The 13,619-nt window shown below is 44.8% G+C and overlaps 1 protein-coding gene across 11 annotated transcripts in view; it reads left to right on the forward strand.

The window, feature by feature from the left end:
* Positions 1–13,619, forward strand: part of ATG9B (autophagy related 9B) — a 268,139-nt gene that overhangs the window by 213,885 nt on the left and 40,635 nt on the right. For all 11 annotated transcript variants that reach the window (XM_029587964.1, XM_029587963.1, XM_029587957.1 and 8 more), the window contains 2 exons: positions 8,238–8,417; positions 10,315–10,560. In XM_029587964.1, coding sequence (XP_029443824.1) covers positions 8,238–8,417; positions 10,315–10,560 — 426 coding nt within the window. The remainder of the gene's footprint in view (positions 1–8,237; positions 8,418–10,314; positions 10,561–13,619) is intronic.

Consider the following 13,619-nt stretch of genomic DNA (forward strand, 5'->3'; position numbering starts at 1 on the left):
AGAAAGCTCAGGAGGGGGAAGATCAGGAGGTGCTGTATGCACTCTGGGGTAGATTTTATAATTTAGCGCGAATGCGTACTTTTGTTCGCGCACCAGGCGCGAACAAGAGTACGCGGGATTTCAATAGATACGCGTGTAGCCATTAAAATCCGGGATTGGCGCATGCAAGGCTGCCAATTTTGGACAGCCTGCGCGCGCCGAGCCGCACAGCCTGCCTCCGTTCCCTCCGAGGCCGCTCCGAAATCAGAGCGGCCTCGGAGGGAACTTTCTTTCGCCCTCCCCTCCCCTTCGCCTCCCTTCCCCTACCTAACCCACCCCCCCGGACCTATCTAACCCCCCCCTACCTTTATCGCCGGATTTACGCCTGCCGGAGGCAGATGTAAATCTGCGCGCGCCAGCAGGCTGCTGGCGCACCATCACCCAACCCGGGGGCTGTTCCAGAGGGCGCGGCCACGCCCCCGGGCCGAAACCACGCCCGTGGCGCAGCCCCCGAATCGTCGCGTCACCCACCCACGCCCCCGAAACGCCGCGTCACGACCGCCACGCCCCCCGGCACGCCTCTCCATGCAAGCCCCGGGACTTACGCGCGTCCCGGGGCTAGTGCGCGCCGCCGAGCCTATGCAAAATAGGCTCGGCGCGCGCAGGGGGGGTTTGGGGTAGGTTTTCGGGGGGTTCGCGCGTATCCCTTTGAAAATCTACCCCTCTATGTATTGCACAAAGTGGGGCCTAGCTATCCGCACCTTGCATACTGCTGACCGGTTACCATACTCCATGGCTCATGCTGCACAGTGGCGTAGCCACGGGTGGGCCTGGGTGGGCAGGTGCCCACCCAACTTAGACCCAGGCCCACCCAACTAGCACCGGAACTGCAAGGCTGTCGCGGGATCCCATCCCCGCGACAGCGAACAAGAGAACCCACGCCTCGTGCGCCATCACGGCACACGTGGGGAAGCGCTGCTGCGGCCGTATGGCCAACCGGTCTTCCTGTTCGGGGGGGGGAGCGGAAGCGCGCGCAGCTTCCGCTTCCTCCCCCCAATGCAGGAAGATCAGCTGCCTCTCCTGCTGCCACCCCGTTCTCCTGCTATCTTCGGGTCAAACGGTGAGCCGAACTTCCTGTTTGGGGGAGCGGAAGCGCTGCGCAGAGCTTCCGCTTTCTCCCCCAAAGCAGGAAGATCAGCTGCCTCTCCTGCTGCCACCGGCCTCCTGCTATCTTCTTCGGGCGTCGGGCCCTATGGCCCGCCGATCTTCCTGCTTGGGGGGGGGGAGGGAGGAAGCGGACGTTGTGCGCTGCGCTTCCGCTCCCCCCCCTCGACAGGAAGGTCGGCGGGCCATACCGCCCGACGCCCGAAGATAGCAAGAGTCCGGTGGCAGCAGGAGAGGCAGCTGATCTTCCTGCTTTGGGGGAGAAAGCGGAAGCTCTGCGCAGCGCTTCCGCTCCCCCAAACAGGAAGTTCGGCTCACCGTTTGACCCGAAGATAGCAGGAGAACGGGTGGCAGCAGGAGAGGCAGCTGATCTTCCTGCATTGGGGGGAGGAAGCGGAAGCTGTGCACGTGCTTGAATGTGTATGTGTGGATGAGAATGGGAGTGTGTGTGGGTGAAAACTGGAGCCTGGGTGTGTATGTGGGTGAGAATGGAAGCTTGAATATGTGGGTGAATGGGAGCTTGAATGTGTGTATATATGGGTGAGAATGAGAGCCTGGGTTTGTGTGGGTGGGTGAGAATGGAAGCTTGAATATGTGGATAAGAATGGGTGCTTGAATGTGTGTATGTGTGGGTGAGAATAGTACCTTAAATGTGTATATGTATGGATGAGAATGGGAGCTTGAATATGTGTGGGTGAGACTGGGAGCATGGGTTTGTGGGTGAGAATGGGAGTCTGGGTTTATGTGTGTGGGTGAGAATGGGTGCCTGGATGTGCGTCTGTGTGTGCATAAGAATATAAGCCTGGGGAGGGGTGAGAAAGTGAGAACTTGAATGTGAGCTTGTGGGGGGGGTGGGGGAGAGCATATGAGAGTGACAGCTTGAGTGTGTGAGAGGGAGTCTGTGAGAGAAAGCGTGTATATATGTGTGTGTGTGTGTGTGTGTGTGGAAGGGAAGAAGACAGTAATAGAAGAAAGACACTGAAAAGGAATTAGGAAATGAGCTATAAGGGAAAAAATGGGAAAAGAGACCAGGACCAACTGATTAGAAAAATACAAAGATCAGACAACAAAGGTAAAAATATATATCTATATTTTGAGATGTTAGCAATTTAAATATAAGCAACACAACCGCTCTCTCAAAATTTATGGACAGGTAGGAGCCGTGTATAAAATCGTAATAATAAGAAGGCTAAAGTACCACAAATCACCGTGAATTATGTTTGTATCATTAAGTAAACCTCATATTTAGGCGTAGATGTGAATGCTATGCTGCATAATTTGGCATTATTTATCAGTAAAAAAAACAACTAGTAGACCTGCATGCCTACAGCCCACCCATGTTAACCTTGTGCCCACCCAAAAAATCAATTCTGGCTACGCCACTGATGCTGCAGCAAGGAAGAAAAGGCATGCATGATTACACATGTTCTCCGAAAGGGCTCCTAGATATTTTAGAGCCACTGCTAGTAACTCATATTGCTGTGAGGTGCTGAGGATAGAGCCCAGGTGTTGGTCTGGACCTGACCCTCCGACAATGACTTCCATGGCACACCAGCCTGATCTGAAGGCACATCAGTATGCGATGGCACACCAGCCTGATCTGAAGGCACATCAGTATGCGATGGCACACCAGCCTGATCTGAAGGCACATCAGTATGCGATGGCACACCAGTTGGAGGAAACTGCCTTAGAAGGGCAAAAACTAGCAACTACCAAACAGAAAGGGGACCTAAGAGTAATCTCAAATGAACTTGAGGTTGCCAGCTAGTGTGATAAGGCAACAAGAAAAAACTAACAGTATACCTATGGAGTTATCTCCATTAGGAAAAAGGAGGTAATATTAATTTTTTATACTTTATATATCAAATCCCACGTGAAAATAATATTCACTCCTGGAGGCCATGCCTTCATAAAGACATTAAGAAGTAGAAGCAGTTCAGAGAAGGGCTACGAAAATGATACAAGGCCTGTGACACAAACCCTAAAAAGAGGCTTTAGAAAATCAAAATATATTCCATAAAGAAGGAGAAGAGCGAATATGATAGAACCATTCAAATATTTGGCACCCTGTCATAAGCTATAAAATGGAGGTATTTTCCATAAAAGATAATTAAGGACAAGGGATCATGACATGAAAATGGAAGAAAGGAAGCTTACAGAAAATATGAAGAAAGGCGAAATTAGTTCTTCATACCTGATAATTTCCATTCCTCAAGTCCAACCAGACCAGTCCAGACGCATGTGTTTGGCTCTCTAGACAGAAAACCAACAGGTTTGCTGATATCACTCCTTACAGAAGGCACCCAGCTTGCCAATGTTCTATGTAACAACCTAAGAAAATGTTACATATTATATATAAAACTGGTTATTCACGGCCACTATGAAGGTTCAGTGTATTGTTTGCTTTGTCCCTCCCTATGCAGCCACTTCGAAACATGGCCCATGTCAGGGGACTGACAGTGCTGCTACCTTAATTGTTGTTAACCAGTTTTATAGATAAGACTGCCTGACTATTTTGAATTTCACATTAATAAAATGTACTTTATGCATTGAAGACACATTTTGTCTGTAGATGAACTTGAGTACTTGGACACACCTTTTCCTTTTGTGGTTTACCTTTTTGGTGTGTCTACATCCTCCGCTTTTGTGTTGGTTTTCATTGTTTATCCTAATACCATGAAAGAGGATTACTGAGAATTTTTAAGCATGCAATATAGTTATAAGGAATTTACTAAAAGCATTTTCATTTGAAAAATTTGTTTGAAAGTAGAAAACATTATTGGGGTTGTGCAATATGGCGTAGATTTTAAATCATACGTGCACGTGTCCATGTGCGCACGGTTCCTGGCGTGCGCACATGGACATGCCGATTTTAAAACATGCCTGTGCCGGCACGCGCATGTTATAAAATCCATTGGCCACATGCATGTACAGGCGGAGCACGCAAGGGGGGGTGAATTTTGCAAAGTCTGCGCAGCAACACAATTGGGCCTTCCTCAGTTCCCTCCCAGTCTGCTCCAATTAAGGGCAAACTGGGAGGGAACTCCCTAACCCCCTGCCTAACCTTCCTTCCCCTTCCCTCTCCTCCCCAGATAAGAACCAATTTTCCTTTACAATGTTACTATGAGTCCTAACATTCTTTTTGCTTTTTTGACTGCCGCAACACACTGAACCAATGATTTCAAATTATTATCCACTACAATGCCTAGATCTTTTTCCTGGGTGGTAGCTCCTAATATGGAACCTAACATCGTGTAATTACAGGAAGGGTTATTTTTCTCTGTATGCAACACCTTGCACTTGTCCACATTAAATTTCATCTGCCATTTGGATGCCCAATCTTCCAGTCTTGCAAGGTCCTCCTGTAATAAATCACAATCCACTTGTGATTTAACTACTCTGAATAATTTTGTATCATCCTCAAATTTGATAACCTCACTCGTCGTATTTATAAATATATTGAAAAGCACCGGTCCAAGTACAGATCCCTGAGGCACTCCACTGTTTACCCTTTTCCACTGAGAAAATTGACCATTTAATCCTTCTCTCTGTTTCCTGTCTTTTAACCAGTTTGTAATCCATGAAAGGACATCGCCTTGTATCCAATGACTTTTTAGTTTTCTTAGAAGTCTTCTGAAAATCCAAATACACTACATCTACTGGTTCACCTTTATCAAAATGTTTATTAACCCCTTCAAAAAAATGAAGTAGATTTGTTAGGCAAGACTTCCCTTGAGTAGATCCATCTGGACTGTGTTCCATTAAACCATGTTTTATTCACACTTGAATGTACATTCTGTGATTGTACCAAATATCAAAAAGCACCCAAAACGATTTTTGGGGGAATCACACTATGTAATCTAATTCACATTCAAAAACCCCCTTTTTTTGATTATTTTTCATAAGATATTTGAACATTTAATAGCTCACGGTCTGTGAATCTTGTCAATAAACCAACATTGTTCAAGCAGGAGGTCAGCGGATCTATTATCTGACCCAAACTAACCTCGCTGCTAAAAACTGAAAAAAACTTTTAAAGAGACGGAGGGCAGGTTTCATATATATGAGTTTCAAACCCCAGCCAGGGTGTGCTCAATCTTGTACATATAATCATAAACCAAGGCCACCACCGTCCAATTTTTTTTAGAACGCTCTGTGCAACCGAATTCAAATTGAATCTTCGTGTCCAAATGTGAAAAATTTTTTTTTATATATTCTACTTTTTTTGAAAATTATCAAAACACAGATGACTTGGCAAAATGTGTTAAAAAAGTCCCGACTTATCTGATGATGAAAAGCCCGACGTAGCCACGTTTCTGGTCTGAACAGACCTTTCTTCAGGGGATGTTATCCTGTATACATAGTAGCCGGTGAATCAAAAGTGGGCTTTTCATCATCAGATAAGTCGGGACTTTTTTAACACATTTCGCCAAGTCATCTGTGTTTTGATAATTTTCAAAAAAAGTAGAATATATAAAAAAAAAATTTTCACATTTGGACACGAAGATTCAATTTGAATTCGGTTGCACAGAGCGTTCTAAAAAAAAAATTGGACGGTGGTGGCCTTGGTTTATGATTATATGTACAAGATTGAGCACACCCTGGCTGGGGTTTGAAACTCATATATATGAAACCTGCCCTCCGTCTCTTTAAAAAATTTTTTCAGTTTTTAGCAGCGAGGTTAGTTTGGGTCAGATAATAGATCCGCTGACCTCCTGCTTGAACAATGTTGGTTTATTGACAAGATTCACAGACCGTGAGCTATTAAATGTTCAAATATCTTATGAAAAATAATAAAAAAAAGTGGGTTTTTGAATGTGAATTAGATTACATTCTGTGATTGTAAACATTACTGCTGAGCAGAAAGGAGTTTTACTTCCACAAAATGTGCATTTAAAACTGTGAGTCCTGCTTAGCGCTCTCGTATTCAAATCCCATGCAAATGAGGGCATTAAGCAGTTCTCCCCAATGCACATAGAGGTGCAGTGGCCGTAACCCAGGATTTCCTTGGGCTGGAAACTTTACTCCTGGTTGAGATGGAGTTAAGTTTTCAGCACTGCTTTTGAGGCACCCTTTTCTCTTATGCCTGGGTTCAGTCTCCCCATGAAGCTGCCACCAAAACCAATGCTGTTTCACAGTGCTGAAGGGCAAACTCTATAAAGTCTTTTACCTTTCTTCAACTTGAAGAATAGAACAGATGTCTGGAAAAATACTTGATAATCAATACAAAGATTAACTGGAAAGGCAGGCTAAAAAGCCAAGCAAAAAGTGGGCCCAATTAACAGGTGAATTTTAAAAACTCTATGTGCTCCAAAGCGTGTGCTTTGCGGATTTTAAGAGACGCCCAGGTACGCACATATCTTCTGGTGCATGAGTAAATTTTTTTCATAAAAGGGGCGGGGCATGGCTGTGGTGTGGCAGGGCATGGGCATTGCAGGAAATATGAATGAAACTAGCACATAAGTATTTATGCACACCAGTGCATGCTGGGGTCCCTATCCGCATAACTTTACTTCTGCTATGGATGGAGTATAAGTCATGTAACAAAAAAGACTAGGCTAGTCAGCAGGGTTTTAAGGGTCAGGGCTAATAGGGTAAAAGGGAGACAAGTTAACTAGGGGGTTTAGGAAGTCCTCTCCTTTACTGGAGCGAACTGGGAACAAACTGGGGAAACAGGTAATTGCGTCGGTGTACATATCTACTAAAATCCCTGCTCTCATGCAAGTAAGGCGGCATTTGCGCACAGATGCACATCAATGTAAAATTGTGCACACATGTACGTGTGTATAGCCGATTTTATAATGTGCGCGCCTAATCATGCGTATCTTATAAAATCACTGCAACCATATGTGCCAGCAGGCAAATGCATGTACGAGTGCTCCTGTGCACAGGTCTCAAAAATTCACCTTTAAATGTTTTTCCACCTCCCGCCCCCTCAAGCCCAATCACTCGGTCTTCACTGTGAAAAGGTCAGATATAATAAACTTCCATCCCCTCCTCCAACAGACACAAAATGAAAAAAAAATATTAATACATGAGGCCCAGACAGCAGCAGCACCACCCCTTCCCTGTTAATATGCCCGCTTGAAAGCTAACAGAAGCACGACAGTGGCGCATGTGGGCACCATGGGAGCCCAGCTCAGCTCAGAGATTTACTGTTTTCCTTGATGTGGGCAGCTACACAGCATCTGACCTGCATTTAACCCTCTGGGTTGCAGGGGCCCTCACAGCCACATGCCTTTCTCCTATCCCCACCTCTTCCTTATGGTCGCTTCAAGGAGGAATGCTGTTTGGCAATAACGCTGCTGGACTCTTTCCATCTAATTGACAGCGCGGCACAGGCAGAACTCCTGGAGAAAGGTGGCGCCACCACCATCTCAGTCATAGCAGAAGCCAAGCTCAAAGGAGCTTCTGCTCACCATGCCTTCTCACTCACTTCCTGTGGATATGAAGCTTCAGAGGGCATCACATTGTTGGCATTCTGCCCCCTCCCTCCCCATTGCGTTAAAGTGTGCATTCAGCCTGGGTATATGCACATTAGACTGGCATTAGCTTACTGCATCAGGATTTAAAAATAATTTAACGTATGAATTTCAGCGCACAGTTTTAACACTCAAATTACTGCATTGGTCTGAGAGATAGCTGTCAGACTTCCTAGGGAATAAATCTTTGACATAAGAAACTTGCCAATGCATTGTACTTCTCTTTATATTCAGCTGATTTCTCTTTACAGCACTCTAAGGTGTTCTGTCGCTTCTCTCTATCTGTGTTTCTTCTTGCAGCAGCTGCTTAGTTCCTGCGTGTCTGTCACTTTTTCTCAGTGCATAGGTCTGGTACCCCTGGAAACAGCTGGATCCTTTGCAGCCTGATGCCTTTTACTGAGCCAACATAAGACGTCTACAGAGGTAGCAATGTGCTGGAGCTGTCATGAGGATGCAGGTCGTGCCTTCAGATGTGACCCATATGTAGTCTTCAGAATTGATGTCTGACATTATGTCTGGATCATTCTTAGGTTGGCCCAGTGAAAGACGTCAGTCTGCAAAGAAGCCAGTTTTATTTCTGCCTTGCACACTTTCATCCCTTGTGTCTTTCAGGTGTTTATCCTGGAGGAGCTGCTCAGTCCCATTATCACTCCCTTTATTTTGATCTTCTCGTTACGACACAAGTCTCTGGAGATCATTGATTTCTTCCGCAACTTTTCAGTGGAGGTGGTCGGTGTGGGAGACATTTGTTCCTTCGCCCAGATGGATATCCGGAAGCATGGGAACCCTCAGGTATGGATACCTTTGTGCAGGAGTTTGAAAATTCCTACAAGATGCCCTCTTGCATGTCTCTCCTCCCCCAACAATTTGTTTTGGTTTTTTTTGAGGGGGAGAGAGGAGGAGGGGTGGCAGGAGTTGCAGTTTTTCCCTGATGAGTGCACTTCACACACCTCTCACTCTCCTCCTGTACTACCCACCCTACCGTCATGCAGCCCCCTCATTCTCAGCTACTCCACACCTCGCCCTAGTGTAGTCCTCTTTCTCCTCCACTCTCCCTGCACCCACACTCCACCTAGGTGCAGTTATCTCTCCTTCTCCAATTAACCCCCAGCACTGCAGCTCTGTCCCTCCAGACATTCAACCCGCTCGCTTTCCCCACCTCAGCTCTCTCACTCTCCTCTCTCTCAGCCCTCTCATTTTCCAATCGGGATGTTTCCTGCTGCTGCAGGCAGCTCTCTCAGTTTTCAGCTGTTTTGGGAGTGTTTCCCCGAGCTGGCCCTGCCAGCTGCACCTTCTTGTTGGCTAGGCAGGAGTTCTTGAGCCTCATTCCATCCACTCGCTGGCAGTTAAAATTGGCAAGCGGGCAAATCATTTTTGAAAGCTTGCCTTAGTGGAAGGGAATACGTATACATAAATTCCTATCATAGGGAAGAAAATGCATGAAACTGCCCTCCCCCTGGGAGGAAACATGAGAACTCCCCTTTCCTAGAAGGGAAAAGAGAGAGACCTCTAGCTCCCCCAGGATTTACCTAGTTGCTCTCTTGGCTTCAGTTCCTGTGGTTCTGTCTTGGAGAAACAGATAATGTGTATGGATTCTCTTGCCTCTCCTCACAGTTACTCTCACCTCATCCCCTCTTTTGAAGTGACTGTCATCTGGTATACATGGATTCTCCTGCCTGATATGTCCTGTTTAGTATTTAATTGGCGTTAAGGTGATGAATTTATTACTAAGTGTATTGGGGCAGTATTCAGCCACTGGACAGCTTGCAAAGTTAGCCGGATAAACTTATCCGGCTAACTTTGCTGGGATGTTCAGCGATGCGGCCACAACATATCTTAAAGTTAGCTGGATAACTTTATTCGGCTAACTTTAGGACACCTCTAAAACATGACCAGAGTTAGTTGAATAAATTATCCAGCTAACTTTGAATATGGGAATAGCTGGATAACTTTATTTAAAAATATTTTAAAAGATTTTGTATTCCACATCTTCCATATCAATTGTTCAGTGTGGATTACAACTTACATTTAACCTAGGTTTATCAGACTAAACCATGTAAACAACAGAACTCTGCCCCCAGAATGTCCCGTGTTATCCGACTGAATTTTAGCTGATTAAGTAGTGGAAATATTCAAAAGTCAGCATTTAACCAGATAACATCCTAGTTCCCTGTACGTACCTGGATCAGTCCAGACTCCTGGGTTTTGCCTCCCCTCCAGCAGATGGAGACAGAAAAGTTTTGGCAGACTCTGTCGTAAACCGTGAGATGCCACCTACAGCTCGACAGTATTTCTCTATACTTTAGCTGATTAAGTGGTGGAAATATTCAAAAGTCGGCATTTATCCAGATAATTCCTAGTTCCCTGTATGTACCCAGATCAGTCCAGACTCCTGGGTTTTGCCTTCCCTCCAGCAGATGGAGACAGAAAAGTTTTGGCGGACTCTGTCCTAAACCATGAGGTGTCACCTACACCCCATGAGTATTTCTCTGTACTTTAGCTGATTAAGTGGCAGAAATATTCAAAAGTCAGCATTTAACCAGATAACTTCCTAGTTATCTGGCTGACTGTGGCTGAATATAGACCCCTATTATATTTTTATTGTAAACTTTGAATAGAAAGGCGGTGCGTTAAGAGAACAAAATAAAACTGTCCTCACAGTCTCTCTTCCTCTTCCTCTCTCTTGCAGTGGCTTTCAGAGGGCCAAACGGAGGCCTCAGTTTACCAGCAGGCTGAGAATGGAAAGACCGAGCTGTCTCTCATGCACTTTGCCATCACCAATCCACACTGGCAGCCTCCCTTGGACAGCTCTGCCTTCATCGGGCACCTGAAGGAGAAGGTGCAGCAGGATGCAGCTGCGGCACCACCTGCCCAACAAATTCTCTCTGAGGCTCCTCTCTGCAACTCCCTGCTCTCCAACGACTCTGCCACTGTGGTGAGTTTAAACTGTTCAGTAGGAGGAGAGATTTAGTGGGAGAGAGGAGTGTACTGGGTATGAGTGAGATCTCTCTAAGCAATAGAGATCTGCTGACTAGGAACAGGGCCTGTTCTTCATTACTAAGGATAGGAGGGGAGGAGCCAGTCTGTGTGACTGAGGTTGTGCTGGTTCTGCTCTATCTTTTCAAGAGGAGAAGGGAGCTGCTCAGTGGGAATGAGATTTCAAAGGTTGAAAGGATTTTTCCTTCTTATAAAACATGGTTGAAGCCTTGCCAGCATTTATTTATATATTTAATTTATTTCTCATCCTTCCTAGGTAGCTCAAGAGCATTACAAATATAATAATATAAATAACTTTAAAACTAGTTCCATTCTTGATCTAAGTTCGTCATTTTTCATGCGCTGTTATTAAAAGATCTTTTTGAGAGTGGAGGGATGTGATCTGTATGAAAGGGATCATCTCTTTGAGTATAAGATTTGTATAAGACAAAGAGTAACTTTGAGTTAGGAATGTGTGGGGGCAGAGATTATACAAGGATGAGTGTTTGGCCGGAAGATGATCTCTGTAAGAGTAAGGGAAATTTTGGGCCTTAGGGATTTTGGATTTTATTTTTATTCATTTTTTTATTTGTGTCTGCATTATGCTACTTTCTTATGTTTTAAGTTGTTTGTTTTATATGTTAGGTTTGCTTGTTCTGTTATTGTTTATCATGGATCTTATTTTTGCATATGAGGTATATTGCTCCCTGCTTGAGCTTTTTAGGGAAAGTGGGATATAAATACAATTTGATTTGATATAAACAGATTTTCAGTTTTTACGTACCAATGAACATAGGATTTATGAAGCTCTTTAAATTTATGTCCAAGCTGAATTAAAGACCAGACATGATTTAGAACATATAGCAGTCCTAGAGTGCTCCTTTTCATTCAGCTAGACCAGACAAGATGAATGGGTTATGTACACCAACCAGCAGATGGAGACAACGATTAACAGATTCACCAACATCACTCCTTAAAGGCTCCCATGCTGACCTCAGCCTACCCAGTATTCTTTGTCTCCAGCAGATGGTAGGCATACATCTCTGCTGTAAGCTGAGACCTGATTAGCCTGAATAGAAATGATCGCAAATTGTAGACTGCAACTGAGATAAAAAAAATTAGTTCTCACAGGACAAGCAGGATGGTAGTCCTCACATATGGGTGACATCACAGGATGGAGCCCAATCACAGAACACTTTTGTCAAAGTTTCCAGAACTTTGACTGGCCCCTACTGGGCATGCCCAGCGTGGCACTAACCCTGCAGCCAGCAGGGGTCCCCCTTCAGTCTTCTTTTTTCCGTGCAGCAGTAGCCTCACAGTTAAGGAGCTCTGCAGAGATTCCTGACAGGAATTTTCCTCACGGAATTACTAAAAGTTAATTTGCCCCACAAGGGTGCCTCCTTTAACTTTTTCAAGCTGCGGTACTCCAGTACGTTTTTACCTGTTTTTCCGTCGATTACCATCGAGTTTGGCCCTCGCAGCCTACTGGCCGTCGACCGTACCGCGGCTCAATTTTTGCCATGGCATCGGGGTTCTGTCGGTGCCTGGACTGTAATCGCACCATGTCCATTCCAGACCCCCATAAAGTCTGTGTAATGTGTCTTGGACGAGAGCGCAATGTCTTGACCTGCACCAAATGTGCCCTAATGACACCAAAAGGTCGCAAGGCCAGAATGGAGAAGATGGAACTTCTTTTCTGTGCTCATACCCTGATGCCGTCTATTGCATCAACATCGTCAAAACCGGCTCAGTCAACTTCGCGCCCGCATCGACCGAGAAGGCTGAGAAGTCGTTCGGCATCGACGACTTCTCGGACTTCGACACCCTCTACTCCTTTTCACCTTTCGGCTTCATTATACCACTTCGGACCTTTCTCCTTTCTCTGATGTATCTGAAAAAAGTTTTGTCACCTCTCTTTACTTCTTTGGCAATCCTTTCTTCCACCAGACATTTTGCTTTCCTGATTACTTTCTTTATCTCTCTCAGTTTAACTAGATATTCTTCCTTGTGTTCCTCTTTTTGGGATCCTTTATATTTCTCGAATGCTGTTCTTTTTATTTTTATTTTATCAGCCACCTCCTTTGAGAACCAGATCGGTTTCTTATTTCTCTGGTGAGCTCTCTGCTGAAGCCGCCATGTTAGAATCGTGGCTTAGAGAAAGCGAGCCCCTTTCTCTAAATCCTGCATTATTGGGAGATGGACATGCCTGCATTGGAGTACATGCTGGCTGTAACTTTTAAAGGAGCAATGCCTCTCTCCTCCGCTTTGGAAGCTTCTTCAACCTGGGCTTCAGTATGTAAGGAATTTCTAAAATATCTGCACCGGGCTTTCTGTATGGAACCCCCAGGATCCACTCTGGGGGTTCATTCTTCCCTGGGGACTGCAGGACCTATGAGAATGACCAATATTTGAAAACCAGCTGAGTCCTTTCCCCTGATTAGGCAGCAAAGGATTTTATTGATTTTGAATGCCTGTCTCCAAAGGCAAATTTCAAAAGAGGTTGCTTCTTGGCTGAATTTATGCCCTTTAATTTCTCAAGAGCAAGAAAAACTTAGATATTCTAGAGTGCATGCGCTGGTTTATTCAGCTACCAATTAAACTACCCAAGTACAAAGAGAGATGCCAAAACAAAATTTACACTTAGCAGAGAGACCATTTTATGTTATACCAGGTGTGAAGCAAGTACAAAGAGTATGTGGTCCAAAAATCTGGAACTCTGCACCATTAAATATTAGGCTAGAAGCAAACTATGTGGCTTTTACTAAAAAGGTAAAAGCATGGCTGTTTCTAGCTATTAACTACTATTGAGAAGTGTTTTTTATGTTGAACTGTTTTACAGATTTTTTAAAATGCGATATATTTTATGTTTATTTGATATGTTGCTGTATGCGCAGGAAAGAAAAATTTGAGAAATAAATAAATAAATAAACTACCATTTCTGTGAAAGGGGGCACTGCCCTTAAGGATGTGCCAGATGTGAAGATGGACTCGGTGTTAACGCAAGCATTTGAGGCTTCC

The sequence above is a fragment of the Rhinatrema bivittatum genome, chromosome 2 (assembly GCF_901001135.1).
Source record: "Rhinatrema bivittatum chromosome 2, aRhiBiv1.1, whole genome shotgun sequence".
In the NCBI taxonomy this organism is placed as follows: Eukaryota; Metazoa; Chordata; class Amphibia; order Gymnophiona; family Rhinatrematidae; genus Rhinatrema; species Rhinatrema bivittatum.